The sequence below is a fragment of the Ictidomys tridecemlineatus genome, chromosome 15 (assembly GCF_052094955.1).
Source record: "Ictidomys tridecemlineatus isolate mIctTri1 chromosome 15, mIctTri1.hap1, whole genome shotgun sequence".
In the NCBI taxonomy this organism is placed as follows: Eukaryota; Metazoa; Chordata; class Mammalia; order Rodentia; family Sciuridae; genus Ictidomys; species Ictidomys tridecemlineatus.
Window position 1 is genome coordinate 2,939,282 of NC_135491.1, and position 27,031 is coordinate 2,966,312.

At 54.8% G+C, this 27,031-nt stretch overlaps 1 protein-coding gene across 1 annotated transcript; it reads left to right on the top strand.

Annotated features, from left to right (window-relative positions):
* The first annotated feature begins 1,725 nt into the window (after window positions 1–1,725).
* Window positions 1,726–17,104, top strand: LOC120888071 (V-set and transmembrane domain-containing protein 1). The gene is made up of 9 exons (XM_078031484.1): window positions 1,726–1,934; window positions 2,066–2,350; window positions 2,976–3,266; window positions 7,316–7,354; window positions 13,749–13,841; window positions 13,928–13,955; window positions 14,115–14,152; window positions 14,250–14,281; window positions 15,098–17,104. Exons 2-9 carry the CDS (start codon window positions 2,170–2,172, stop codon window positions 15,200–15,202), a joined length of 807 nt encoding a protein of 268 aa, XP_077887610.1. The 5' UTR covers window positions 1,726–1,934; window positions 2,066–2,169; the 3' UTR covers window positions 15,203–17,104.
* The last annotated feature ends 9,927 nt before the right edge of the window (window positions 17,105–27,031 follow it).

A 27,031-nucleotide genomic window follows, 5' to 3' on the forward strand; every position in this document is an offset into this window, starting at 1 on the left:
CCTGTCCACAGCTGTGGGAGCTGGAACTCAATTGTGTCTCCTGGGGACACAAGTGAACCTTTAACACCCTCCTCCTCTGGCTGTAATACTCTTCCAGAAGCAGGTCTGTGACACAGGACGGGCCAGTGTGACACTGCTGGACGCTTTTAGACCAGCAGTGAGATGGGGACTTCTTTCCTCCCCGCGTGTGACCTACAAAGATGCAAGACTGTAGCTCCTACAGCCCTGTTCCCGGGCCCCTTCTGGTCCAGCTGGCATCCCAAGGGAGCCAGACAGGAAAGCCAGGAGAACAGAGCCTGGGTGTTGGCGCTGCCCGGCACCGATAGGCAAGGCGTGCACGCGAGCCAGAGCCACCTATCAGTCTTCCGCTTCGTTTTATTTGGGGTGAATTTTAATATTTATATTTATGTAGGTCTTGACTAGACACCAATGCACATAAAATCTTAAAGTTATTACTTCCAAGTGTATGAGGTGGTGACTGAGTCTGTGCTGGTGACGTTCAGCAGCACCTTGTCAGGTTCCGGGACCCTCATCAGCCTGCAGGACCTTTGGTGCTTCCTCCCCATACGTTGGCCGCTGCTCCCTGCATCCACTCTGTCTCTCCGGACTCTCCCGTTCTGGATGTAGCATGAAATGGAGTCACACCCTGGTGGCCTTGGTGCCTGACTCTGTTCACTTCGCATCATGTTTCTGAGCTTCACTCACATCGTAGCATGAACCGTACTCCCCTCCTCTCTGAGGCTGAATAACTCTACGGAGAAGTGTAGACCTCACCGGGTGCTGTGTTCAAAGGACCTGTCAGACTGTAGCTGGTTTTTGGTAATCCAGTAGCAGGTCTTCTACACACTCTCAGCATTTACCTACAGCTACAATTTCTCAGGTGCCCGTCTCTTGCCATACACTTAACATCTGTACCGTCTCTGTGTGTGGGTTGCCATTCTCCAATGCAGAGCCGTGCGGTTCCCGCACTGTTCAGGGGCTGTTGCCTTCCGTCAAGTGGGAAGAGCAACACTGGAAACCTAGCTCCCCAGCCAGGCACAGAAGCGCACGCCTGTAATCCCAGCAGCTCCGGAGGCAGGAGGATCCACAAGTTTGAAGCCAGCCTCAGCAGAAGCAAGGCACTAAGCAACTCAGTGAGACCTTGTCTCTAAATAAAATACAAAATAGGGCTGGGGGTGTGGCTCAGAGTTTAGTGCCCCTGGGTTCAATCCCCTAAACAAAAAGAGAAAAGAAAGAAACTGAGCTCCCCAGAAGAGGATGGTAAAGTAAACTCCCAACTACTGGAGCACCAGAAACTAGCTCCAGTTTATAGGTACTGAAGAAGAGAAGCTTGCAGAGAGCAGAGCCAGGGTGACACGGCCCCTTGACATGGGTCCCCCTGGAGGACAGTCCCCACCTACCCTCATGGCCATACCCACGCTCACACAGCTCAAGTCCTGTCTAAGGCCCTGCCTCTCTCCCTCTTGGGGAGGCTGGCGTCTGCGCGCTGACTCCCCACTTGATTCAAAACAAGGACAGACAGCCTGAGACAGTTGGTGGCTTCAGAGACGTACTAGCTTCCCCCCCCCAAAAAAAAACGCTCCAGGCTGGTGTCCCATTCCCCCCGGGGGCGTAGAAAACCCTCTGCACACCCCCACGGTAAAGCGACCTTTGCATTTACGTAAGTGTGTGACAGAGAACCACAACCTTGGAAAACGAGGGGGGAGGCCGAGGTGAGTGATTTCTACCTGGTGATCCTGAAAGCAAAGCAATCACCAGGAAGGGTTGTGACAACAGTGAGGCCCGGGGAACTGTGGGGACCCACGGAGGTTAACCCTGGTAGTTGCGCTCTCTCCTGGTTGCACGCAAAGCCAGGCGCACAGCCATCTCTCAATCCTCAATCGCGTCCTCTCTTCCAGGGCTGTGCCTGGGCCTTGCAGACCAGGGAGAGAATGGTGAGTGTCCCCCGGTCCCCTGGGCGTTCCTGCGCTCCACGTTTTCTGGCCTTCTCCTCCAATCCTCCTGATTCCAGGAGGGCTTCACCGTCTTCCAGATGAAGAGGCAGTTAACTCTGAATTCTTTCCAGAGAAGCTTCCCAGGCCCTCGCTCCGTGCCTGGCCTAGCTCTGTGGTGGAACTGGGGAGCAGTGTGACTCTGCAGTGCCAGGCTGGTTTCCAGAATGCCACCTTCATGCTGGGGAAGTCACACGACCCCGGGTTCAAGCAGGAGCAGAGCTCAGCAGAAACCCAGGCTGAGTTCCCCCTGGCCAGTCTGCAGCCTGAGGATGCCGGGGGCTACTTCTGTGCCTACAAGACGGCGGCCACCGGCCAGTGGTCAGAGCAGAGCCAGCGCTTACAGCTAGTGGTCACAGGTGAGGGGGCGGCCTGAGATCGCCTCCTTCTGCTGCAATGGGCTGGGGAAGAAGGAATCCAGGAGCCAAGACAGACCTGGGGGGAGCCGGGGAGGTGGGAGCTGAGTGTGGGGATTCCCGGGGGTCTTCATGATGCGGATTTGGGGGGAGTTTTAGAATATAATCAATTAATTAAGGGTTCAAGGTACAGGGAGGCCATCAGACCAGGAGACACCTGCCGCTGAGACAGCTGGTGACTCAGTGCCTGGGGAGGAGCTCACTGCACCATGGAGGCTCCATGGCAGGGTACCAGGGCTGCTCAGGCCACAGAGGGAGGGAGAACTGCGGGCAAGAGCCGCCTTGTATTTCCATGGGAAAGAGTAGGTTGGGACCCGCTCCTTGTCCCAGTGCTCCTGGTGGCTTGCACTTGGTCCTGGGTGGTGGGGAGGGGGACTGTGGTATGAGAGCCCCGTGGAGCAGGGGGCTGGCATGTGGCTCTGGATGGGGTGATTGGCACTGGGAAGCCAAAGCCTGGCAATGGGATTAACTAGCCCAGCTGTTAAGGGGAGTCCCTTCAAGGCTACCAAGGCCCCAAGGCGTGTGGGGCCTCTCAGCCCTGGCTCTTCCCCTCCCTCCTGTCCTCCAGGATCCTGGCCAGCACCTTCCCTCTCAGTCAGTGCAGACCCTGAGGCTGCTCCAGGTCACAGGACGCTGCGATGCCTGACTCCCAACAATGGCTCTGAGTGCCTCATCACCGCTCTGCTGAGAACAGGCACCCCAGACCCCGTGCAAGTCAAGGAGGGGAGAGAAAACCAAACCTACTTCACGCTCCGCGAGTCGAGCGAGGACAGGGGAAGCTACAGCTGTGTGTACTACCAGTGCCACTGGCCACACCTGGGCTCCTCCCGCAGCAGCCGCCTGGAGATGCAGGCGACAGGTGAGGATTCAGGGTGATGACGCTGACTTTGGGCACGTGTCCAGCATTTTCTATGCTCCAGACTCTACAATAAGCAACTTACCTCCATTAGCGTGTTCAGTCGTCTCTTCCTGTGAGGGTGGTTTTTGTTATAGAGATTAGGGGTGACCTCCTAGGTACACAAAGATAATTCGCCTCACAATGCTGTTCAAACATAAGATTAAAATTAATTCCTATTCATGCCAAAGAAAAGCCAGAAAGAATGACCGGTACACTCTGAGGGACGTAGGGAAGGTGACCAGTGGAATGTGTGGCTCAGAGAACCCACCTCAGGGAAACTGTTTCAGGCAGGGGTAATGATGACAGTGGAGGGAAGGTACTCATGGGAGGTGGCTGTGTAAGCACCTGAGATCTCAAGGAAGGGGCATAAGGGGTGATTCTTTTTTGCATTTTTTCATCCATCCATCCATCCATCCATCCATCCATCCATCCATCCATCCATCCTTCCTTTCCTCCAACTATCCTTCCACCTATCAGTCATCTTCACATCATCCATCCATCTATCCATCCACCCATCCATCCTTTCTTCCAACTATCCATTCATCCATCCATCCATCCATTCACCCGTCATCCATCCATCCATCCCTCCACCATTTTGTCTACCAATCACTCAACATTCTTCTTCAAGTGACCGAAGTTGCTCCCAGTAGGAGAATCCCTGGGGGAACCTCACAATAACCAGCGTGTGTACAAGTAGCCACATATCCACGTCTGTGGCTTAGCTTGGACTTGGGACTTGAAGACAACATTTGATTTTTGATTTACCCCTTTGTAAGGCTCAAGATAATTGGTGCTCCAACCATGTGTTCCTCACCCTGAAATTAATTTCCTATTCTATCCCTAATAACTTTTTCTTGCAGTCTTATGATTTTTTTTTAATCCATACTTTAGACCTAAAATCATGGTTCTAGGTTGCCAGGTCCCAGCTGTTTGCTGGCAGATTGTCTATTCTCCCCTGATCCTCTCTTTCTCAGCTGCCTGCTATGCCAACAGACAGGCTGTACTACCACTTTTCAGTGATTCAATCATTCATACCTCCTTCTCCATTCAGAACCTCTGTTGCTTTGCAAACCACTTTCTCGTTATTGCCCCTCACCTATTACAAAATGAGAACATGAATGCTTCTGTTACAGAAGAGAATAAATTAAAAGTATACAGCACAAAGTGGCTGTTCATTTACCCTACAAACCTAGATACTTTGATACGTAGTATCATCAGTAACAGATAGATCAGTTCTCTTGGCCAATAGGAGCATACATCATTTTTGGGGGCAGGGGGAGAAAAAAATAAACAAGAACAAGATATGAAGCTTATGTTTTAAAAAAAGTAATAGATAAACCAGGTGTGGTGGTGCACACCTGTAATCCCATCTTCTCATACAGTAGATAATTACAGGTGTGGTGGTGCACACCTGTAATCCCAGCTTCTCATACAGTAGATAATTACAGGTGTGGTGGTGCACACCTGTAATCCCAGCTTCTCATACAGTAGATAATTACAGGTGTGGTGGTGCACACCTGTAATCCCAGCTTCTCATACAGTAGATAATTACAGGTGTGGTGGTGCACACCTGTAATCCCAGCTTCTCATACAGTAGATAATTACAGGTGTGGTGGTACAACCTGAAATCCCAGCTTCTCATACAGTAGATAATTACAGGTGTGGTGGTACAACCTGTAATCCCAGCTTCTCATACAGTAGATAATTACAGGTGTGATGGTACAACCTGAAATCCCAGCTTCTCATACAATAGATAATTACAGGTGTGGTGGTACAACCTGTAATCCCAGCTTCTCATACAGTAGATAATTACAGGTGTGGTGGTACAACCTGTAATCCCAGCTTCTCATACAGTAGATAATTACAGGTGTGGTGGTGCACACCTGTAATCCCAGCTTCTCATACAGCAGATAATTACAGGTGTGGTGGTGCAACCTGTAATCCCAGCTTCTCATACAGTAGATAATTACAGGTGTGGTGGTACACACCTATAATCCCAGCTTCTCATACAGTAGATAATTACAGGTGTGGTGGTGCACACCTATAATCCCAGCTTCTCATACAGTAGATAATTACAGGTGTGGTGGTGCACACCTGTAATCCCAGCTTCTCATACAGTAGATAATTACAGGTGTAGTGGTGCAACCTGTAATCCCAGCTTCTCATACAGTAGATAATTACAGGTGTAGTGGTGCAACCTGTAATCCCAGCTTCTCATACAGTAGATAATTACAGGTGTGGTGGTGCAACCTGTAATCCCAGCTTCTCAGGAGGCTGAGGCAGGAGGAGGCAAGTTCAAGGCCAGCCTGGGCAACTTAGAGAGACTCTGTCTCAAAAAAAATAAAGGGACTGGGGAAGTGACTCAGTGGTAGAGTGCACCTGGGTTCAATGAAAAAGAAGTTATAGATGGAGAATAAGTGATAACTAACTAACCCACTAACTAACCACAACTCTGGCAGCTTATAACAGCCGTTTATCCATGCCGTGGTGTTGGTGGGTCGGGAGGCCAGGCAGCACCTAGCTGGTTCTCTGCCCGGTTTCCCAGGCTGCGGCCAGGCGTCAGGCAGGGCTGGGCTCTCATCTGGAGGCCTGACTGTGGAAGAGGCTGCTCTCCATTGCTTCTCCAGAGCCCACAGGAGAGAGGCAGAGAGAGAGGGGGAGGGAGAGAAGGTGAGTCCCCTAGCAAAACAGTCTCCTGTGGACTAATGTCACCACTGGAGGGACATCCCATCACCTTTGCATATCTGTTGTTAGAAGCAAGCCACAGGTCCCCGCACTCAAGGACAGGGGACAGCACACAGGTGTGCACACAGGAGCTCAGGCTGATGAGGGACCTGGAGTCTGAGCCGCAGGCATGGAGGACAGGAGTGACCCAGCCATGCTGACCTCTGGGGAAGGGCATCCAGGAGGGAGAACAGTAGGAGCGAGTTCCCAGAAGTACCCATGTCTGGGAATGGTCGGGAAGGAGAAAGGAAGATGGAGAGGGGAGAGCAGGGTGAAGGTGGGGCCCGAGGGGCCTGGAGCAGGAGCATCTGACCCGCCCACAGACTCTGCTCAGAGGCACTGGAAGCCCCCGCTTTAAGGGCCTCTGGCTCTGGGATAGCAGAGGCTGGAGGAGCACAGGAGGGTGCTGGCAGCTGCATCTCAGACAACGGGACACTTTATTTTAACATATTTAGTTGTCAAGGCGATAATGATTACCACGGTCAGGTTACTGAGCACATCTGTCACTGCACTCCTCGTTAGTCCCCAGAGCTTGTTCATCAGAAACCTTGTGCCCCTCCCACACACGATTCACCTGAAATACACCAGACACAGAAAGACAGACGCTGTGTGAACGGAATCCAAATAAGGTTTGGGAACATTTCAACTTAGACGGGATGGTGCCACTGGACATGGGATGTGGACTCACCCTGACCTGTATTTCAAGATCCATGTTGGTGCCAGGGATTGAACCAAGAGCGCCTAGCCACTGAGCCACATCCCCAGTCCTTTATATATATATATTTTTTTTTTACTGAGGTAGGGTCTTGCTAAGTCGCTTGGGGCCTCGCTAAGTCACTGTGGCTGACTTGGAATTTGCAATCCTCCTGCTTCAGCCCCTGAAGCTACTGGGATTCCATCTGTGTATCACTGCCCCAGGCTTCAGATACACATTTGAGATAGAACTTACTGGTTGTGGTCCTGGGCTGGATTCACTGCTGCAGAGATGTCAGAAAGTACGGGGTGGTCCTCGAGAGTTGGCTTTACAATGCGGGGGTCCATGGTGGTCTCTGCTGAGGTGGGAAGATGGACAAGGAGAAAGACGGAAGGGATGGGATTAGTAATGCCATTCATAAATGTCACTTATTGAAGATGATTTCTAACTCCGGGAGGACTGTGGCGTGGTGAGGACCGTCTCTCTTCTGCTTCCCAGAGAGGGCCCGAGCCCCTCTGCAGGACACGAGGACTTAATGCCTCAACGTTCCCATACAACTTTGTGATTCCTTTCCTTGCATCCTGTTTCCTAGGTGAAACTGATGGACCTGGGGCTCCCTCCACAAAAACAGGTAAGATTGTCAGAAAGGAGGTGATTTCCCAGTTAGGTCTGCTTCATGGGACGGGGGTCCCCTTTGCTTCAGAGCACAAGAACTCAATGCCCACTTTCTCTGGGTTATTGGGGGAAAGATCTCTGAGGCACTTACAGGTTCTAGAAATGCTGGTGGGTAAACAGCACAAGGAGCATGGTCCGCCATGTCACATGGTGATAACTGTGGTGGAGCTTTGTGTGGAATGAGGGTGGATCTGGGGACTGTTTGGGGTCTGGGACCTGTGCGTTGCAGTGCTTTGGGAAAATGTGTGATTGAAGACATTTTAAAGCTCTGAAATTCTCAAAACCAGGAAACTATATTATGTTCTTTTTTTTTTCCCCCCATGAGCAAGTGACTAAGAGTCTGTCCTTAGAGTTTCCCCCCAAAAATCAGGGCTGTTGGCTGCATGAGGCTGGAAGAGCTGGCCCAGACTTTAACGGCCCACTGCGTGCCTAAGCAACCTTTCTTTCAGCAACCGAGGACCTTCCTGTAATCTGCCCAGTGGGGAGACTGAGAATGGCATGGCCAGAGAGTCTGTGCTGGTGGAATTTATTTTGGGAAAGGTACCCCCCAGTGTGCTCTTGCGGGATGAGCCTCAGTCTTGAGTAGGGTTGGATTCCATGTTAACAGACTTGGAAATGACTGCTGCTCCAGCTTTAAGAACGCAGTTGATGCCAGGAATGTTTTCTCAAGGGACTCTGAAACCTGAGAGAGCGGAGGAGTGTGGAAGTGTCGGAAGCAAGCAGGCGATCTCATGAGACATGAGAGGGAAGACCAAGAGCAGCTTTGAGCTCTTGGATGATTCATTTCCCTTTTTGTTTTATTGACCTATTTTTCCTTCTATTCACTCTCATAAAGTGCGCCATCCAGTGACACTTTGTGTCTTCACAAGGTGGTGGAACCATCACCACTACCTAATTCCAGAATATTCTCACCACCCCAAAATGAAATCCCCTTTCCATTTAGCAGTCCCTCCCTCACCAGGCCCTGCCCATCCGTGATCTGCTTGTCTGCCTGTCTGTTTCTGAGCTCAGCACTGGGGGTTGAACCCAGGGGTGCCGCTGAGCTACATCCCAGTTCTTATTCTTTCATTTTGAGATAGGGTCTTTCGAAGTTGCTAAGGCTGTCCTTGGACATGCCACCCTCCTGCCTCGGCACCCTGAGTCTGGAATTCCAGGCGTGTGCCCCTGTTTAATTTTTGGGAATTTCCAAGCCGTTTCCATCGTAGCTGTGTGATTTCACGTTCCCACCAGAAACGGGCAGGTTCTGTTTAGCTCCACCTCCTCGTGAACTCATGTTTTCCTCTTTAAAAAATCATAGCCATCCTAGAGGTACAGATATGAATTCTTAAAACATCCTTTCTAGTTCAAATTTATCTGGGCACAGTTCTAAAAAGAATAAAATACCCTTCTGCAGAGGAATGACGTCCCCACCCTGCATTGTCACCTCAAAGCCTCCAGAAACGGACCCTCACACCAACTTCTAGGTGAAGAGCTTCTCCACCTGCCTCTGACGCGGGGCCGGCTTCCCTGTGGGCACCTGAGGCTTTACTCGTACCCGGCTCAGGCCGTGCCACTGCTCGGTCGGGGGATGCCAATAGTGTGGACACTTTGTTGCTTGTTTGGGCCATTTGGAAACAGTGATGTGAAACTTGAGGGGGCTGTGTGGACACCGCAGTGTGAAGCCAGGTCGGTGGCTGTGGGGCCATGTGGGGAGGGTGATTTTGCAATGATTTACTTCTCATTTCTTAGGAATTGCCGGTGGGTGAAAGAAGCCGTAGTGCAGGAAGTGGGGGGGGGGTCGGCCAGGAGGAGGTGAGGCAGCAGACTCTGTGCTTCCACGGACGGTCCCAAAGGTCCAGAACAGAGGTTCTCGCCGGCGTCACTGTCCCTGAGATGCGCGACTCAGTGCTGCTCTGGAGGGTTCCTGGGTGAGGGTCATTGAGAGACAGGCTCTTAGGGACACTGGTGGGAGGTGACACAGGGAAAGTGAGATTTTAGGGGAGTCAGGACGAGGCCTGGGAGGGAAAGAGGCTAAGCAGGGTGACCGTCACGCCCTCAGATGGCATCTCTAGTTGTCTTCAGGGAGGTGCTGGAGTCGGGGCGGTCACAGCACAGGGGCAGGGAGCTGGGGTGTTGACACTCCCACAGCGATGGCCGTTGATCAAGGGCCCGTGGCTTTCTGGATTCTCCCAGGCAGTCGCCCAGCGAGGACACAGTCGCCCGGCAAGGCCAGCTGTGGGAAGGGACAGTCTGCAGTGTGCAGCAATGGTGGGCTGCAGGGGAGCCCGTGGCATCTGATATGGGGACGAGATGGGGGGACGCAGTCATATGACCTCGTCTTTATCCTGCATGTGGCCGCAGCTTCAGACCAAGTGCTTTAAGGTCCTGTTAGGCATGATCACCTGCCCACTGCCCTTCTTCTATTTAAGCAAACACTAACCTGCTCTGGGAAGGGAAGGACACTTACAAAGTCTGCCGTCCCTGCACTGCTTCCTGCTCATCAATTAAGAAGAACCCCCTGGGCTGAGTGTGGTGGCACACACCTGTCATCCCCGCCACTGGGTGGGCTGGGGAAGGAGGGTCAGAAGTTCAAAGCCAGCCTGGAAAACACGACTATCTCAAAATAGAAAGGGCTGGGGATGCAGCTCAGGGGTAGAGAGCCTTCGTCACATACCCCAGCCTGGGCTCAGTCCCCAATGTCACACACACACACACACACACACACACACACACACACACACCCCAAGAGGATGCACGAAACATAAGGAGATCAGATAGCTCCGTGATTGGTAACGGAGGGCTGGCTGACAGAGGTGATAGCTAAGTAATAGATACCAGACAGATGACATAGACTGGAGGCAAGTCAACGTGTGACATCTTAGATAAAAAGATTCGAGGAAAGTAGGCAGGTAGAAATAGACTTAGAGATGGTGGAGAGGTAACTAGTGGATACCTGTGTACCTACATAGAGGACAGATTAGACCTCAGGAGTAGATGGATCAGACAGGTGCTTCTACCTATAGACAGTGAGGTGACAGGTGGGGGCGAGTCTGGGACAGTGACCCTGGGTCAGAGCACAGGACAGGAAGTTGTGAAGGCCTCCGACCTGGTTCCACACGTGGCCACAGATGGCCCTATATCCGGGAAACACTGCCAGGCTGGTGCTCACTAATGAAGATGGCGGCAGGCTGCCCCTGTGACTGTGGACTCCGTCTTCAGCTTCTCCGCCTCTGCTTCCCAATCCCGCAGGCCTCCCGCATCTGCTTCCTAAACTATTAGGGGCAACAAGGGGCTGGGGCCGGAGTGGGGCCTGCTCTTGCAGAGCTCTGGGAGCTCCAGCATGGTGGAGCCGCGCGTGTGCCCTGCAGCGGGGAGTGGGCTGGATTCAGCGGGCGCACTGTCACTTCTGGAGACTCAGTGTCTTGTGTGTGGCCTGGGGGGTCTCTCTTGAGCACGGTGCGCGTGGGCATGGGCAGGCTTCTCCAGCGTGCGCTCACTCTGCTCCCGGCAGGACCCTCCTGAGTCCTGCTCCATTGTTACTCCTGGAATCGAGTCTCCTTCAGGGTCCTGCAGCCTCACCCTGAACGCCCTTGGTGCCCAGGTCCCCCAGGCCCTGCCCATTCCAAGCCCCATGAGCCCAGGGAAGGGCGTTTGAAGTGAGAGCTACGACCATGTCTGTTGTCAGGGCTCCAGAGAGCAGAACCCAGTGTGCACGGAGACTTATTTCCAGGAATCGCCTCGTGGTTTGGGGAACTGGCCAGTCTGGAAGCCGCAGGCTGGAGATGGGGACGCCGATGCTGCAGCTTGAGCCAAAGACCTCGGAGCCACCACTCCTTCCTGCTCGGGGACCTCCGTCTTTTCCCCTGAGGCCGTAACTGATGGGCCCAGGCCCACCACATTTTGGTGGGTGATCTGTTCTGTGCAGTCCTGAAATGTCTTAGTTGAAATGTCGATCCCAGCCGCAGAAGGCCTTGCAGGATAAGACAAAGGGTGGCCAGGGGTTGGGACGACCCCCTTGACACTCTCCGTCTAGAATCCAGTTTCCTACACACCCAGGCTTCTGGCTGTGCTCGATGGCACCAGGATTCTATATGAGACTCAGAAATACTGTGGTCGCAAAGGATACCCCCTGGTGGGCTTGGACTGGGCCTGTGGGTTCCAGAGTCCAAATGGAGAGGAGCACCTAGGAAACTAGTCAGACCTCTTAATTTTTTAAATTATTATTCTTATTTACGTATGACAGCAGAGTGCATTGCAATTCTTATTACACATATACAGCATTTACAGCACATTTGTTTTTTTTTTGTATCTCTGGCCGTATACAGAGTATATTCACACCAATTCGTGTCTACAGGTTTTCTGAGGAATCTCCAAACTTTCCAGAGTGGTTGCACCAGTTTGCAATCCCACCGGCAATGTGTGGGCGTGCCTTTCCCCCCACATCCTCGCCAACACTTATTGTTGCTTGTATTCTGGATGATTGCCTTTCTGAGTGGAGGGAGCTGGAATCTCAGTGTAGTGTTAATTTGCATTTCTATAATTGCTGGTGATGTTGAACATTTTTTCATATATTTGTTGGTCATTCATATTTCTTCTTCTGTGAGGTGTCTGTTCAGTTCTTTGCCCATTTATTGATTAGGTTATTTGTGTGTGTGTGTGTGTGTGTGCGCTAACTTTTTTGAGTTCTTTATATATCCTGGAAATTGATGCTCTATGGGTGCAGTGGCAAAGATTTTCTCCCATTCTGTAGGCTCTCTCTTCACATTCTTGATTGTTTCCTTTGTTGTGAAGAAGCTTTTTAGTTTGATGCTATCCTGTTTATTAATTTTTGTTTTTAATTTTACTTCTTGTGCTTTAAGAGTCTTATTGAGGAATTTGATTCCTAGGCCCACACGATGGAGAGCTGGGCCTACTTTTCTTCCTAGTAGACACAGGGTCTCTGGTCTAACCCTAGGTCCTTGATCCACTTTGAGTTTCTCCACACTCTTAAATCATTCGGTAGGGTCTTCTGAATTAAGGATTCTGTTTTTAAGGATATCCACTTTGTCACCCTTTGTCACCTTCCTGTAGTCAGATTACGCTCTTGTCATTCTCTGGGCTTGAATTCTGGCTCCAACCCCATTCGATGAGGGCTAGTGTCCTGGTTTCCAAGGGCACTTTCTTTCTTCTGCAGGATTTAGAGAGCTGGGTCTCCCTGCTGTTTCTTTCTTTTTCTTTTTAACCTAACACTAATGTTGACTGTTTAACGCAGAATCAAGACTCACACACAACATCAGGGCTCTCCCTTTTCTTCCACTGGCCGTTGGGACATGGCTCAGGGGTCCCTGCTGCATGGAGCTCCTGTCTTGGGCACCTGGTATTACCCCCCAACCCTCCCGTGCCCCACGCAGTGGCAAACCCAGAGCAGTGGGGACTAGCCGGCCACAGCCAGCCCCGGGGGTCTGCTTCCTGTCTGGCTTCTTGTCTGCAGTTTTTTTCCCTCTCTCCAGAACCTTCTAACTTCATTGTCAACTCGCTGCACGTAAGAAAAGTCAGCAAATACTTGAACTTATGAGCTGTTCTCAGTCAGAAGAGTTAGTGCGTCTAGTCCATTGTGTTTCCAGAAATAATAGCAAGCTGCCTCCTCGTGTCGGGGGCTTGGGGAGGGGGTAAATGAGTGGGTTCAATGTGCCATTTTGAAGGCAGAAAAAATAAAGTGATTCGTGACTCTGGTGCGAGTTGGGACTTTTTGTTCATCAATGATTGTGTCTCGCATTGCAGTAAGTTGGCTAAAAGCTTATCCCTTGTGGTTTAGATGGCCCCCAAAGCTCATGTGTGAGACAATGCAAGAGCATTCAGAGGTGAGATGGTCAGATACCAGTGGATCAGTCCACTGATGCGGACTAACTGGGTGGTGACCATAGGCAGATGTGAGTGGCTGGAGGAGGTGGGTCCCTGGGGCAGTGCCTTTGGGGTTTATATTTTGTCCCTGCTGAATGGAGCTCAGAGACAGAATAATTGCCTATTAGGAGCAAGGCCCTGGTTCCATACCCAGCACCAAAAAACCAATGAATGAATGGATGGATTAAAAGTTCAAAATGGAGGTAGTAAGTAGTCAATCTACTTATGTGCTTACCGTGGAGATGAGGAAGACATACACACAGCAGCTAGTGCAGAGCTGGCTCTCAATCAATGACCAGTACGATCGATCGCAGAGGAGGGAATTCCCTGGCGGCAAGGCATGTCCCAGGCCTTTGCATGGGTCCGCGTCTCCATTCAGCAAAGCGGCTGCCACAGCTCCCTCACTCTGCAGGGAGAAGAGCTGGGGAGCCAGGCGCCAGGCCCCTGGCTGCTTGTGTCCCAGCAGACTCTGCCCACCCTTCTCTCACCAGACCTCAGAAGCATCCTTGCCGTCACCTTCAGCTGCCTGGCCATCGTCCTCCTCCTCATCTGTGTCTTCCTGGTGGACCGGTGGACACGGCAAGGTGAGCTGGAGGCCGCTCTGCCAGGCCAGGGTGGGGACGCTGAGAAGGCGTACTCAGGAGGGGACCCCTCCCTCTGCTCTTTTCAGACTCGTCGGACGGAGACTCCTCCAAGAGGTAGATGGACACAAGCCCCCGACAAGGCCTGTACCCCACCCCTTTCTTCAGAGACCCCGTTTGCACCGCAGGGATTGGCGTCCAGCCCACCCAAACCCCGCCCCAGCCCACTGTGTGCCTTTCCCCTGACCTCTCCAAAGCCCGTCTCTCTCCCCCCAGAAGCAGCCATTCCAAATGTGACAAGCAGGAGACTTCAGGTGAGTGACACAGAGATGGGTAAAAACCATGGAGAGAAAAACCGAATGCCTGAAAATTGATATTCTCTCTCTCTCTCTCTCTCTCTCTCTCCTACAGATTTCGCTCACCTGGAAAATTCACCTGTCCCCGTGAGTGTCCCCCTCAGGAATTCCCAGAAGCTCACTCACTGCCAGTGTGGGTCACGTCTGCCCCCTGGTGTACCCCACTCTCTGCTTTATGATGCCCCAACTCACCCAGGTGGCAGGAGGCCAGCTGGCATGGTGTTCACCCCGTGAGCCTGAGCCCAGAGCTGTGGGTTCCATCCAGGGTGCCCCTGTTCACCACCCACGTGGTCTTAGAGTGATCACGGGATCCCCAGGGGTTGGGCTTCACTCCGGTCCCCATACCTGGTGGATATTGCACCCCCATTTTAGAAGGCCTGGGGGACCCAGCAGGATCGCAGACGTCAGGTTGTCAGGGTCTCTGTCCCGGGGTAGGTATCCCAGCCTCACAGAACCCACGGTTGGTCTGCTGTGCGGTTTTGTTTTCTCCTTTTCTGTTCTGATCTGTTCTATTTGCCATGTTCAAATTTTGGCATTGAACAGATAGTTGGAGGTAGAATCATTGTAATGATGCAATATTTCACAGCCAGTGGCTGCAGAGGAGCGGTTCCTCTCCTGGGCCTTTGCGGCAGTCCCTGTGAGCGTGGGCAGGACACCCCAGCTCCTGGAGCACAGCTCGGAGTGGGCCGTCCAGCTGAACCGGCACCATGTCTGTTCTTCTGCTCTGTCTCATGCAACCAGCACCAGTGCATGTGGCCCCTGAGCAGGCGAAATGCAGCCAGTGGCACCGAGGTCCTGAATTTCAATGCAACTTAGATTAATGTGGATTTAAGTAGCCCTCTGTGGCTAGGGACTGCCACATTGGACCACCAGGCGCTACAGACCCTCCGTATCCGTCTCCAGGAAGTGACCCATGTTGAGCTGAACGCTGACATACCCTCCGAGGTGGCTTCTGTCCCCGCTGAGGTGCCCCCAGCATCTCGAGAAGGTGCAGAGCTGGAAGTGTAGAAGAGGGGGACGCGCCGGGGGTGGGATTAGGAGCACTGTGGTGATTGGGAATGCGAAAATCCACTTGTCCCTGCGGCCCTTGCTCGTAGCCACATCAATAAAAGAAGTTTCTCATCTCAGAAGGATCTGGCTTCTTTGTGGATTATCAAGACCAACAACTGGACCCCACTATCTCTGCCCACAGTTCTCCCTTGACCAATTCAAGGAAATAACCAAAAACCACTGACCCACTGTCAGCAAATAATCAGTGATCACCTCCAGGAGAAACGGGGAGAAGAAAACGGTCAAAGGGATTCAGCTCAGTTCCGTGGCCTGTTTTACCCAATGAGCGGAAGATAGAGGGTTCAACTGTGCGTATTACTGACAATTCTGCAAAGGTAGAATGGATGGGCAGGTCACAGATCTAAGGGCTCGGTCATAACTGAATGGTCTTACTTTTTTTTAATTTGCTTTTGCTTTTCTGAGACAGGCTCTTGCTGTGTGGCCCAGGCTGGCCTCTAAGTCCTGGGCCCAAGTGGTCCTCCCACCTCAGCCTCCTGAGAGAATGGTCTCTCCATGTAAACTCAGTATGTTCAATGGAGAGGGAAGACCAGATGATTTAAAGTATATGTAAATGTTCCAATCAGCTTTCGGAGAGTGTCTAAAAGGGGCAGCGAGGCCAGGGACATCTGCCGCACCCTGCTCCATTGGCTCAGGAGATAACAACAAAGACATGACATTTCTCCTCTGGCTTCCACACCTCTCAAACACTCCTGGATGGGTGTCCGTGAAAAGCAGAGTGTGACGTCAGCAGGACCTCACAGCCACCAGGGGGTCCGTGGTGGCACCTCAGGAGGAGAGTCATCTCAGAGGCCATCTTGCCCAACACTTCGCTCAGGTCCCGGGTGACAGGTGCCAGGGCTGGTGATCTGAGTCAGGATTGTTCTTCCAGAGTCCAGCAGGTACCAGCGGCAGACTCAGCTCAGAGCCCTGACCCGCTGACTCTGCACCAGAGGACAGAAACCGTGGCCCGAGCAGGACCGGAGTGGTGCTGTCAGCTCTGGCCACGGGGCCTCCTCGAGGCCAGGCGGCTGGGCCATCGTAGCTCCAGCACAGGTGGCTGTGCTCAGATGAAACTGGATCGACCAAAACAAGCCAGGGCGCGTTTGCCAGTCCCTGTCCCGGGCCGCGGCTTCTGCCAGTCCGACTTATCAGAGTAGGAACTGGAATGGGCAGAAACACGGGCTCAGTGCACAGGGAACTCTGCGTCCACATTCTCCATTTTCAGAATGAGAGATCCTGCAGGATGGGAGAGCACCCAGTCCTCCCGCCTTGGACACCCTCCTGCAGCAGGATGTAGGTCTCCTAAGAGCCAGCATCTCCCCGGAGAAAGGCCCCGCTGGCCCAGGGGCCTGGGAGGCGCCTGTTTCCGGGGAAGCTTGCGGCTTGTGTCTCAGAGTAAGGAGCCGAGCTCAGGGAAGGGTCAAAGGAGCCTGGAAGAAGAGACCCTGGAGGCACAGCCACCGCGCAGGCTGTGGTCTGCCCTGGCAAAGCTCGTGTTGAAATTCAATTACGAATGTGGGGGTCTGCAGCGTGTGGGCCCCCAAGTGGTGGGCTCCACCTTCACAGGGCTCCACCTCCCTGAGCAGATCAGCACAGAGTGGGTGAGCCACTGTGACAGTGAGTGGCCATGGGCGTGTCCCCCTTCATCCCTCCTCTCTCCCACACGTGCCCACTCACAGTCACACATACCCTCCTCCCACAGGATGCTGTCCGCCAGGTTACCATGCAGCACGAGGCCCTCGCCAAGGGGGACACCGGGTCTTGAACCCCCAGCCTCCAGAACAGGAGCTAAATAAACCTCTTAACTTTATAAATTACCCAGGCTCAAGTGCTCTATTAGAGGAATAAAAAACAGACGGAGACAATGAATATGTGTATATGTGTGTGTGTGTGCACTGTGGGCCACACTGAGGGTTGGGAGTTTGGGGGAACAAGGACATTCAGTGTGTGGACATGCCCAGTGAGAGCCACTCAGAGCCCTGACACATGGCACACACACCAGCACACACTGTGGTAGGTTGAGTCCGTCTGCTGAGTCCTGGCCCCCAGAACCTCAGGTGGGGCCTGTTTGGAGATGGGGCCATACTAGAGTGGGGGCTCCTCATCCCACAGGCCTTGTGTCCCTATGCAAAGGGGAGTTTGGACGCAGAGATGTGCATGTGGGGAGCCTGCGTAAAGGTGAAGGCAGAAGTAGAGGGTCTGCCTGAAAGCCAGCCAAGCTCACCATGGAGCCCCGGAACGGAGGCAGGCCTGGAGCAGACTCTCCCCAGGGCCCTGAAGGAGCCAGCCCTGCGACAGCTGGTCTCAGGGTTCTGGCTTCCAGAACCGAGAGACGATGAGCTTCTGCCTCAGCTGCCCAGAGAGCTGGACCTGGTCACGGTGGCACGAGTGACACTGTGTTCTACATGAGGCGACTGCACACCCAGTGCAGGCGGCTGCACTCCCGGCACAGCAGCATCCTGGCTGAGCCACGCTGTCCCCCACACGCACAGACACAAGCACACGTGCACACGCAGAGGCGGCAGCACACACATCCTGAGCCCCACGGTCCCCGAAGTCGGGGCCCTAGTGTTTCCAGGACAGGCGCCCAGCATGCACCCCCTAGGCCTCCCCAGGAGGGAGCGCAGGTCCTTTCCCTGCTGGAGCAAAGCTCCTGGGACTGGGTGGCTTGTGACAAGTGACTCCTGTGCACGGCCTGGAGACCAGGGTCTGAGAAGGAGGCGGCAGGCTCAGGTCTGGGGAGGCCGCTTCCTGCCTCCCAGATGGCGGCTTCTCCCCCATCCTCACCGGTAGAGGATGAGGGCGCCCCGGGGCCTCTTCACAAGGACACGACCCATCAGCTCCCAAAGGCCACACTTCCTCACGCTGTCACAGCGGGCTGAGGCCCACCACATGGATCTGGGGACACGCAGTGGGTCCACAGCACCCACGCAGCTGGTCCTGCCGCCTGTCGCAGAAGCTCCAGGAAGTCAGGGCCTGAAGGGCATCCCCACCCTCCCGTCCTCTCTGTCCCCACCCCCAGCCCAGCTGACAGAGAGCCCAAGTTCCACGGGAACAGCAGGGCCGGGGAGGGGTGTTCCCTGCTCCTCTCGTCGCACATGGTCCTGGGCTTTAAAACGGGGAGCCCTCGGTGGCCATCTGTCCCGCCATGTGGAGGAAGCCGCTGTCGGTGACTCAGAGAACACGGGAGACGGGCGGGAGAGACGATGCCTTCAACTTGGCTCCCCTGTTCTGACGGCTTCCAAAGTCGGCATCCTCCCCTCAGCTTCCTCCTCTGCGGCTCTCTGGGGGGAAGGAAGGAAGTCCTCCCGTCCTGGTGGCAGAGCTGCACTCGTCCCACGTGGGAGGAGGCACTTCCAAGTGGGGCCTGGAACGGCCTCCTTCCTGCAGCGCACCCTCTGGGCTCCTGTGCTCCCGCCTGCCTGAGAGGCAAGCCAGTGCCATCCCTGGGAGGTGAATCTGCAGCAGATCCTCCATCCTGGGGCCCTTTGTGTGCAATCCTGGGCTGAGCACCGACAGGGAAGTGGGGGAAAACCAACCCTGCCGGGGGTGCCCACACCGTGGGCTCGCTGGTCAACTCCCCTCTTGCCCGCCAGCCCGGGGCCTCCTCTGACGCCAGTCTCCAGGGTTGGATCAGGCTCCTTAGTCCACTGGAGCTGCCACCATAAAGCACCACACACTGGGTGGCTGGTAAACCACAGAAGTGCATTTCGCACTGCGCTGGAGGCCGGGAGTCTGAGGCCAGGGTGTCAGTGAGGCTGGGTTCTGGCCAGGGCCTCTCAGGGGGCAGACGGCCAACTCCCTGTGTGCTCACAAGGTGGAAGGGGCCAGGGGGCCCCACCCTCAGGACCCACCTCTTCTTACCCTCATATCAGGGGTTACGGTATCAATATGTGAGCTGCAGCAGGGGACACGGGAAACCCAGGCCCAGGATTTGAAGCCCAGTAAATTGAGGACGTGGAAAAAAACTTGGAGGTGTTTTTGTGAATGACTTTATTGGACCCACTTTATTGGGTCATTTAGCAGCAGGACTCAAAGACACACAGGAACGTGTGTGCACAGGGCGGGCGTGAGAGGACATGGTGAGGACGGCCCACTGCAAGCCCTGGAGAGCAGGGACCCAGGCAGGAACCGGGAGAGCAGCAGGTCTGTCTTCAGCCCTGGGCACAGGTCAGGTGGCGCGAAGCTGGTAGCTCCCTTCAGACCTCCAGGGCTCCGTGCGCCTCCTCGCGGTGGACAGGAAGGTCTCCGAGGGTCCTGCCAGTGGTGTGACCTCTACCTCCCTCTTCCCAGGGCTGGTGTAGTGTGAACAGGTGTCTCAGGATGCGGGACGTTCTGTTTTTCAACAGGGATGAGGGAGAGACCCGAGAGGGTGCAAAGGCGAAGTCCGCGCTGCAGCGGCCCCACCAGCCCAGGAACCCTGCTTTCCGCGTCTTCCTTTTTATGTTGACATTTAACACATTTAACACATTTTATTATAGATTGAACTTATAGGCATATTAAAATTAAAGCATTGCAGTGCTTTTTTTATGCAAGCCCTTTCGTAGGCATTTTAAGTGAAGTCAGGGAAGCAGTCAGTGCTGTTAAACAGCTCAGCTGACTGGGAGCAGGAAACCATTTATCTTTTTTTTTTTTTAAGGGGGGGGGGGATATCTTTTTTGTAGATGGACACAGAACAATGCCTTTATTTTTATGAGGTGCTGAGAACTGAACCTGGGTCCACCAGGGCTCTATGGCTGAGCCAGGATTCCAGCCCAAAACCATTTATCTTGCAAATCAGCAAACACCTGCTTTCTTCCCCCAGGGGCCACCTCTTGGTGGGATCACTTTCCCGAGGCCTTGGGTGACCTGGAGGTAAGACTCATGATGCTTATGGTCATCTTAAGGTCATAAGGACTTCTGGTCTCAGCGTTTTTCCTTTTCTGTTATGTCCTCGCCTTTTGTGGGTCAGATATGGTGTGGGACAGGCTCAATCACTGGAAGGCTCTTGGAGGCTGACGGCGCTGCAGGGTGAGCATGGTCAGCCAGCTCTTGCTTCCCACCTGGAGCATCTGCTCCTCTCCCACGGGCTCACAAGGCTGCAGATCCCTCACCTGCTGTTCCTGCGCACCTCCCCCAGTTGGCCACCTAAGGTCACCTCCCTGGTCTTCTGTACATTTCCAGCCGCTCCCTGCAGGCCTCACCTCCTGCCTCCAGGTGGCGCTCCTGCAGCGGCTACGTGAGCCTCCAGGGTTCCTGTCTCCCTCCCTCTGGTCCAGCTGGACCCCAAGGAGAAACCACCATCCGCTGCCCAGCCCCTAAGGTGGAGAGGGCGCAAGCCACACACACCAACTGTCCCTCCTAAAGAGACACAAAGAGGGGCCAGGGCCGTGGAGGAGTTGGGTTCCTGGCATCTTGAAGTTGTACACAGTGTCCTAGCCTAGAATCTTGGCATCCAAGGTCTCTGGGCCCGATCAGCAGGTGAGATGCTCTGTCACCTACAGGAAGACGGCAGGCCAGCCATGGTGGTCGGTGAGTAAAGGTGGCACACCATGCTTTCCACCAACGTCACCTTATTTCTGTTCTGAGGTGTTTGATTCTTGGGGACAAGGTGTGGACACACCTGAGTCTCCTCTGGATCCATTTTAGTCTTTATATTTCATTTTTTTGGACCGAGGGGTGCTTTACCACCCAGCCACGTCCCCAGCCCTTCTTTGTATTTGTTTATTTACTTATTTTTGAGACAGGGGCACGCTAGGTCGCTGAGGCTGGCCTCCGACTCCTGCTGCTGGGATTGCAGGTGTGCGCCACTGCCCCTGGCTCTGGCTGGCTCTGGCCACCTCCGTCCTGCACCACAGCTGAGGAAGGGTCCTTTGGAAAGAATGGAAAGTCGGAAGCTGCAGGTTGGGGTGGAGACGATGGTGTGCTCCAGCCGCTGGCACCCCCAGCCCCACCAAGGATGTTCTTCAAGGGTGCACCCGTCGGCAGCTGCCCTTCTCCTCCACAAAGCAGGAGGGGCGGAGAGAGAAGGAGAGCCTGAAGGACGCCAGGCAGAGCCCAGCAGATGGTCTGGGGACCCGGCCTTCACACTCCCGCCCCACCAGCACGGTTAGACTAATGTGTGAGGCGTCAGGTGATTCCGTTCCAATGCTTTTCTGCCACCAGAGCCACTTCCAGGTACGGCCAAGGGTGACAGGAAGGTAAGGCGAGGGCTGCCGTCTTGCCAGGGAGGTGCCCGGGTTCCAGGTAAGGAGGCGCCGACCAGCAGGCCCGGCCCTCACTCGCTCCCGGTGGTTCCGCTGGGCTCCGAGGGCACCTGGGCGTGCGCAGAGCAGGCTGGGCGCTTTCACTGGAGGGCGCTGCCCGGGCCTAGGGGTCTCCTCTGACCTCCTCCTGCCCCTCTTTCTCCTGACGCTGTTCCCAGACGCTTGGCCGCAGGCGCCAGAGTTCCTCTTCCTGGAGGCCAGCCCCAAAGCTCTCTCCCCCCTCCCCCTCCCGCTGCCCCCCAGCCATAAAGCTAGCAGCGCCCCAGTCTTGGGGGCCTGTCTGTGTAGGAGCTGGCCGTGGCGGCATTCCTGACGGGCATGCGATGGTGGAGCAGAAGACCCTCATTCCAGAGGGGCCTGCCCTCTCCCTGGGTGAAGGAAAGTCACGCAGAGACCAAGAAGAGCCGGCCCGACGCCTTGCCGGGTCTCTGTCCCAGCCCTGCCACCAGGCCGCGCCCTCCTCCAGCCACCTTCTGCCCCTCTGTCCCTTCAAGTCTAAGCGCGGAGAGGACGGTTTTCCCGGGTTTTGTGTTCATCTCTGCAGGCGCCTGGGCCCCACAAAACTCCTGAGTAAATAAATCTGTGGAGCTTGTCGCTGGCGGAGCCGCTCAAGGGCTCAGCTGGTTACATCACCTTTGAGCTTCATCTGTCTCATCCAAATCCCAATCTGCTTAATAAAACCTGGCGACCTTAAACGTCCCTGGGAGAAATGCTGACACTGAGGATCTTAAAGTTCCCTTCCAAGAAGAGTCCCCATCACCAGACTTTTTTGGGGGAGCTACAGTGTTGGACTAGCCTCCTGCTCTGGGCCCAGGTGACAAGACCAAACCCCAGTGGAGTCACCTGGGCCTCGGGCCACGTCATCAAACCGGACTCTAATAAAGGCCTGTTTTCTAAACACAGGAGCTTCCGGTCTACCTGAGTCAGCGTGACAAGGACGTCCCCTCTGCTTTAACCCCACTGGGACGGTAGCTCGGAAGTGACGTTGCCACCTCTTCATCCTTGTCTGTAAAGCCCACCTCCCTGCTCAGCCCACGCACGGCCCTCCTACTTTGTAGAGCAGGGTGTTGTCGGATTGAAGACGGCAAACGGAAGCCAGTTAGGTCTTTCAATGTGGTGTGACTTTGTCTCTGGACACTAAAACCAAATCAAAGACAAGGAAGTGTTGGCCACGCCTGCCCAGCTGAACTGCCACAAGCTGACCACTAAGTGGAGTCGGGGACTTTATTTCACGTGGATCTCAAAAAGATGGGGAGGAGGGCTGGAGGCCCCTCCACCTGCAGGAGGGCAGGCCCCCCGCTCGGAAGGCCCTGCTGGAGGGGCTTAGGCCACAGAGACACCTCCCCTGACCCCAAGGCCAGAGGCGGGTCACTTCAGGGCAGATGGGTCCAGGAGCCGGGTGACTCCTCAGAGTAGCAGCCCAGGAGATCCCCGAGTTTATCCCTCCTCTCTCCCCAACCCCCTGAGTCTTGTGGTCGACACTGGCCCATCCCTCCCCAGCCCCTGGGACGGGCCGATCCACTCTCTGCTTCCATAGTGTGGGCTTAGGTCCCTGTGGGAGGAGACGCTGCCTGGATTGTTTCGCCTGATGGAAGGTGCTCCGGCTTCATCCGTGTTGTCCAAGTGGATTCTTTTCCTTTTCTCTCTCTCTTTTTCTTGAGGTGGGGTGCGGGTGCTGGGGATTGAACTCAGGGGCACTGGACCACTGGCCACACCCCCAGCCCTATTCTGTATTTTATTTAGAGACAGGGTCTCACTGAGTTGCTGAGCGCCTTGCTGAGTTGCTGAGGCTGGCTTTGAACTTGCGGTCCTCCTGCCTCAGCCTCTGGAATCGCGGAATGACGGGCGTGGCCTGGAGAAGTTCCCCAGTCAGCACTCCAGCTCTACCCAGGCTGCTGGTTGTCGGTCAGAGGGTAGCCCCACATTCTTTATTCACCACCATACATCGTCATACCCATTATGTTCACAGACTCCTGGCTTTGTAGATCACTGTTCTTGCTTCGCGTGGCTAACCTGTTTCCTTACCTCTCTTGGTGTATTTCTCATGCTTACTTGATTTTAATTTTTGGTCCTGGAGATTGAGCCCAGCAGCCTTCTCTCTACCCCTGAGCCACATCCTCAGCCCTTTGTAACTCTTATTTTGAGATAGGGTCTTGCAGAGTTGCTGAGGCTGGCCTTGAACCTGTGATCCTCCTGCCTCAGCCTCCCAAATAGCTGGGACTATAGGCGTGTGCCACGGTGCCTAGAGGTGCTTATTTTAAGTTCTTGGTCCACCTGCACCTTCTCCCTCAAGCCCTGCAAAGAACGATTGCTCCTGTCTGGCTTCACCACACCCAGCAACTCCTCCAAACCCAGCTCCATACTCGAACCCTGGAGGAGAGATTGCCGCTCTGCCACAGGCTGCCCGACACTGGCCGTCCCCTGGTGAGCCGTGCTGGTTCGGCATAAGTGACACTGAGTCTAGGTCATAAAAGGTGACCCAACTTCTGCCTGGTTTTTGAACCAAATGCTGCACTGTGTGGCCCTGAGGCCACCATGCTGGCCACCTAGATAGCAGGCTTGTAGTCACTGTCCCCCGGCTTGGCCAGCTTGACATGTGGGTGGGGAAGCTTCCAGATGACTCCAGGGAAGTCCAGCACCCTGAGCTCAAGACACCCACAGCCACCCCAGCTGAGCCGGTGTCGTGCAGCGGGCAGGAGCCCACTGACCATGCCGTGTGCATCCCTGACCACAGGCTCCTGAGCACGTGCCACAGAGAGGGGTGGTGGGGTTCCCAGAAGCTGGCCAGGGCAGAGGCGCTGTCTGGGGAGAGGCAGCTGTCCTGACTGGACAGCACGGTGGCGAGGGCAATCACTCCTGCAGCCCTGTGGGGACCAGGGCACTGCTGCCATTTCTACAGCCAGATGGCGGCCAATGCCGTTGCCCACCACAGGCAGAGGGGGAGGGAGGCACTTTTCTGTCCCAGTCTTCAGTGGCTCTTGCCTTACCTCTAGTGTGCACAGAGCATCCGTCATGAAAACGTGACCCCTGTTCCTTACCTAAGCCAGCCTCACCGGCACCGCTCCACACCATGTCCCCATCTCCACCCCAAGCCTTTGACCCAAGTCCCCAGGGCTCCCTAAAGCAGAGCAGGGGCTGAGACATGGGGCCCTGTCCTGTTGGAAAGACCCTCGTCCCTTGCCGAGGGGACAGCCACGGTGGGCGTTCACCCTGGCCGTTGTGCCCGTCTTCCACCCCGCAGCGTGCCCCTTGCCAACCTCGGGAAATGATGTGGTTACTTCGGCAGCAAACTCCTTCCCCACCACAGTATTAAACTGAAATGTTTCTCCATTACTGATTTATTTTTAATTAATTGGCTTTTAGTCGACAAATAAAAACTGTACAAATTAACGGTGAGCAACATGATGTTTTGAAAATGTAACGTGGGGGAATGGGGAGCGCCAGCTAATTACCCCACAGCGCTCAGCCGATCAGCAATTTTTTTTTCCCTTTTGTGCTGAGAACACTTAAAATCTACTCTCCTAGGTCTTCAACACAGCACGCACGTTGTTATTAACTGTAGTCACTGGGTTGCAACATCTGAGTCTTAAAGTCCCCTTCCTGCAGGCTTGTCTCACGGCGCGTCCTCGACTGACACAGCGAACACTCGTACACCACATCCTAGCTCCAAATGGAAGCCGCCGTGACCCAGCAACTGCACACCTGGGCAGAGAGGCCAAGCATGGGAGGCGGGGAATCGGACGGGTGTCCGCGGCCGCGTTCAGGCAGAGTCTTGCACACCAACCAGGAGGCAAAGCAGCCCGTGACCTGATAGACTGATGGGTACACAGAGGGAAACCGGCCCCTGCCCCTCCCAATGAGAGAAATGAGCTGGCCACAAAGGGACAGGCCAGTCGTGGAAGCTGGAGGGGGGACCCCGAGGCTGCTTCCTGGGCAAGGTGGCACGTGCCTGTCACCCAGTGGCTTGGGAGGCGGGAGGAGCTCAAGTTCATTAGCCTCCGTCCAGCGGGCTGGCTTCTGGCACCTCCCTGCTCCCCACGGTCCCTCGGGACTCTGGGCCTCTCCAGCACAGCTAGTCACTCCTGAGAGGGCGGGTGAGGAAGGCAGAACTGAATGGCGGATGGTGAGATTAAAACAGCCGCGGCCTCATCACCTGCCTGTGGCGCCCTGCGTTACCAGGCGCGTCTTAGCTCTCACGTCCCCGAGACCCAAACGCCTGACTAGAACGACTTGGAGGAGCAAAAGTTCCCGGGGCTCGGGGGTTCAGAGTTCCATGGCAGCCGCTCCCCTGCTCTGAGGCTGCGTTTGAGGGGGTCAGCCATCCGTCATGGGGAGTCAGGAAGCAGGGCTGGGACGGGCCCCCGGAAGACCAGTCCTTCCAGGGCAGTGACCCAGCTCCTCCGGCCACCCCCCGCCCCACAGTGGCCACCCAGTCAGTCCATTCAGACTAGGACGGACTGATGGAGGGACAGCTCTCACAGGCCAACCATGTCACCTCCAAACATCCCTGCACTGGCAGGGGCTTTGGGGGACACCTCACACCCAAACCATGACAACCATCGTCACGTCCCAAAGAGCCAGCATGCGTGGCCCAGGTGTTGTGCCAGAGGCCTGCTGGAAACTTTACCTGGATTAGCTCACTCCCAGCAATGCCACTAAAAAGGAACATCACTACCCCGTGTAACAGCTGAAACGGAGACAGAGAGGGGAAGCAAATTGTCTAAAGTCACACAACTAGGCAGGGATGTGCCCAGGGCCAGTTCCTCTTGATTCCTTCCCACGAGGCCCATGGCTTCCCCTTTCTGGGTTTGCCAAGGCCGTGGTCAGAGGGAAGCTCCTCCTCCCTCCCATCCCCCTCTGTGAAGACGCCTGGGCCAGGTAGAGATGGACAAGTAGAAACCTGCAGACAGACATCACACACACACACACACACAGATACAAAGAAGTTGCAGAGATGCACCAAGTAGGCACAGCTCGAGGCCACCGAGAAGCGTGTGCCCAGAAACCTCGGCAGCACACCAGGACACCCCAGAGACAGACAGAAAGGGGTGCATGCACGGCCGTCCCCACCCACACGGGCGCTGGCCTGGACCAGGGGCGTCCTGAGGGCCAAGGGCCACGGTGCTGTTGGGAGGTGCTGGCTCCATTAGGGGGTGGGACCAGTGGGAGAAGCTGGTCATCAGGACTTCCCTGGAAGGACAGGCAGGGCCAAGTGACCACAGCCTGAAGCTGAGAGCCAAAAGAAACCTTCCCTCCTTTTAAGTTGACTTCTTGAGTATTCTGTGACAGGGACGCAAAGCAGCCTAGCAGAGTGGGGCCGTGGTCAGCAAGGGCTGCCAGGCTCTCCCTCCCGTCTCAGGCCTGCCGATTCCCTCCCTGAGCCCAGGTGGGACAGAAGGCCAGAGTGAGGCCCCCACCCCGGGGCCAAGACGGCTCTGGGCTTCCCTTAGCTGGGCACCGAGTCGGAGAGGAAGGGCAGCTGCTGCGGATCTCTCCCCGGCACTTATCTCAGTTTATAATTACACACTCATTAGTGTGGAGA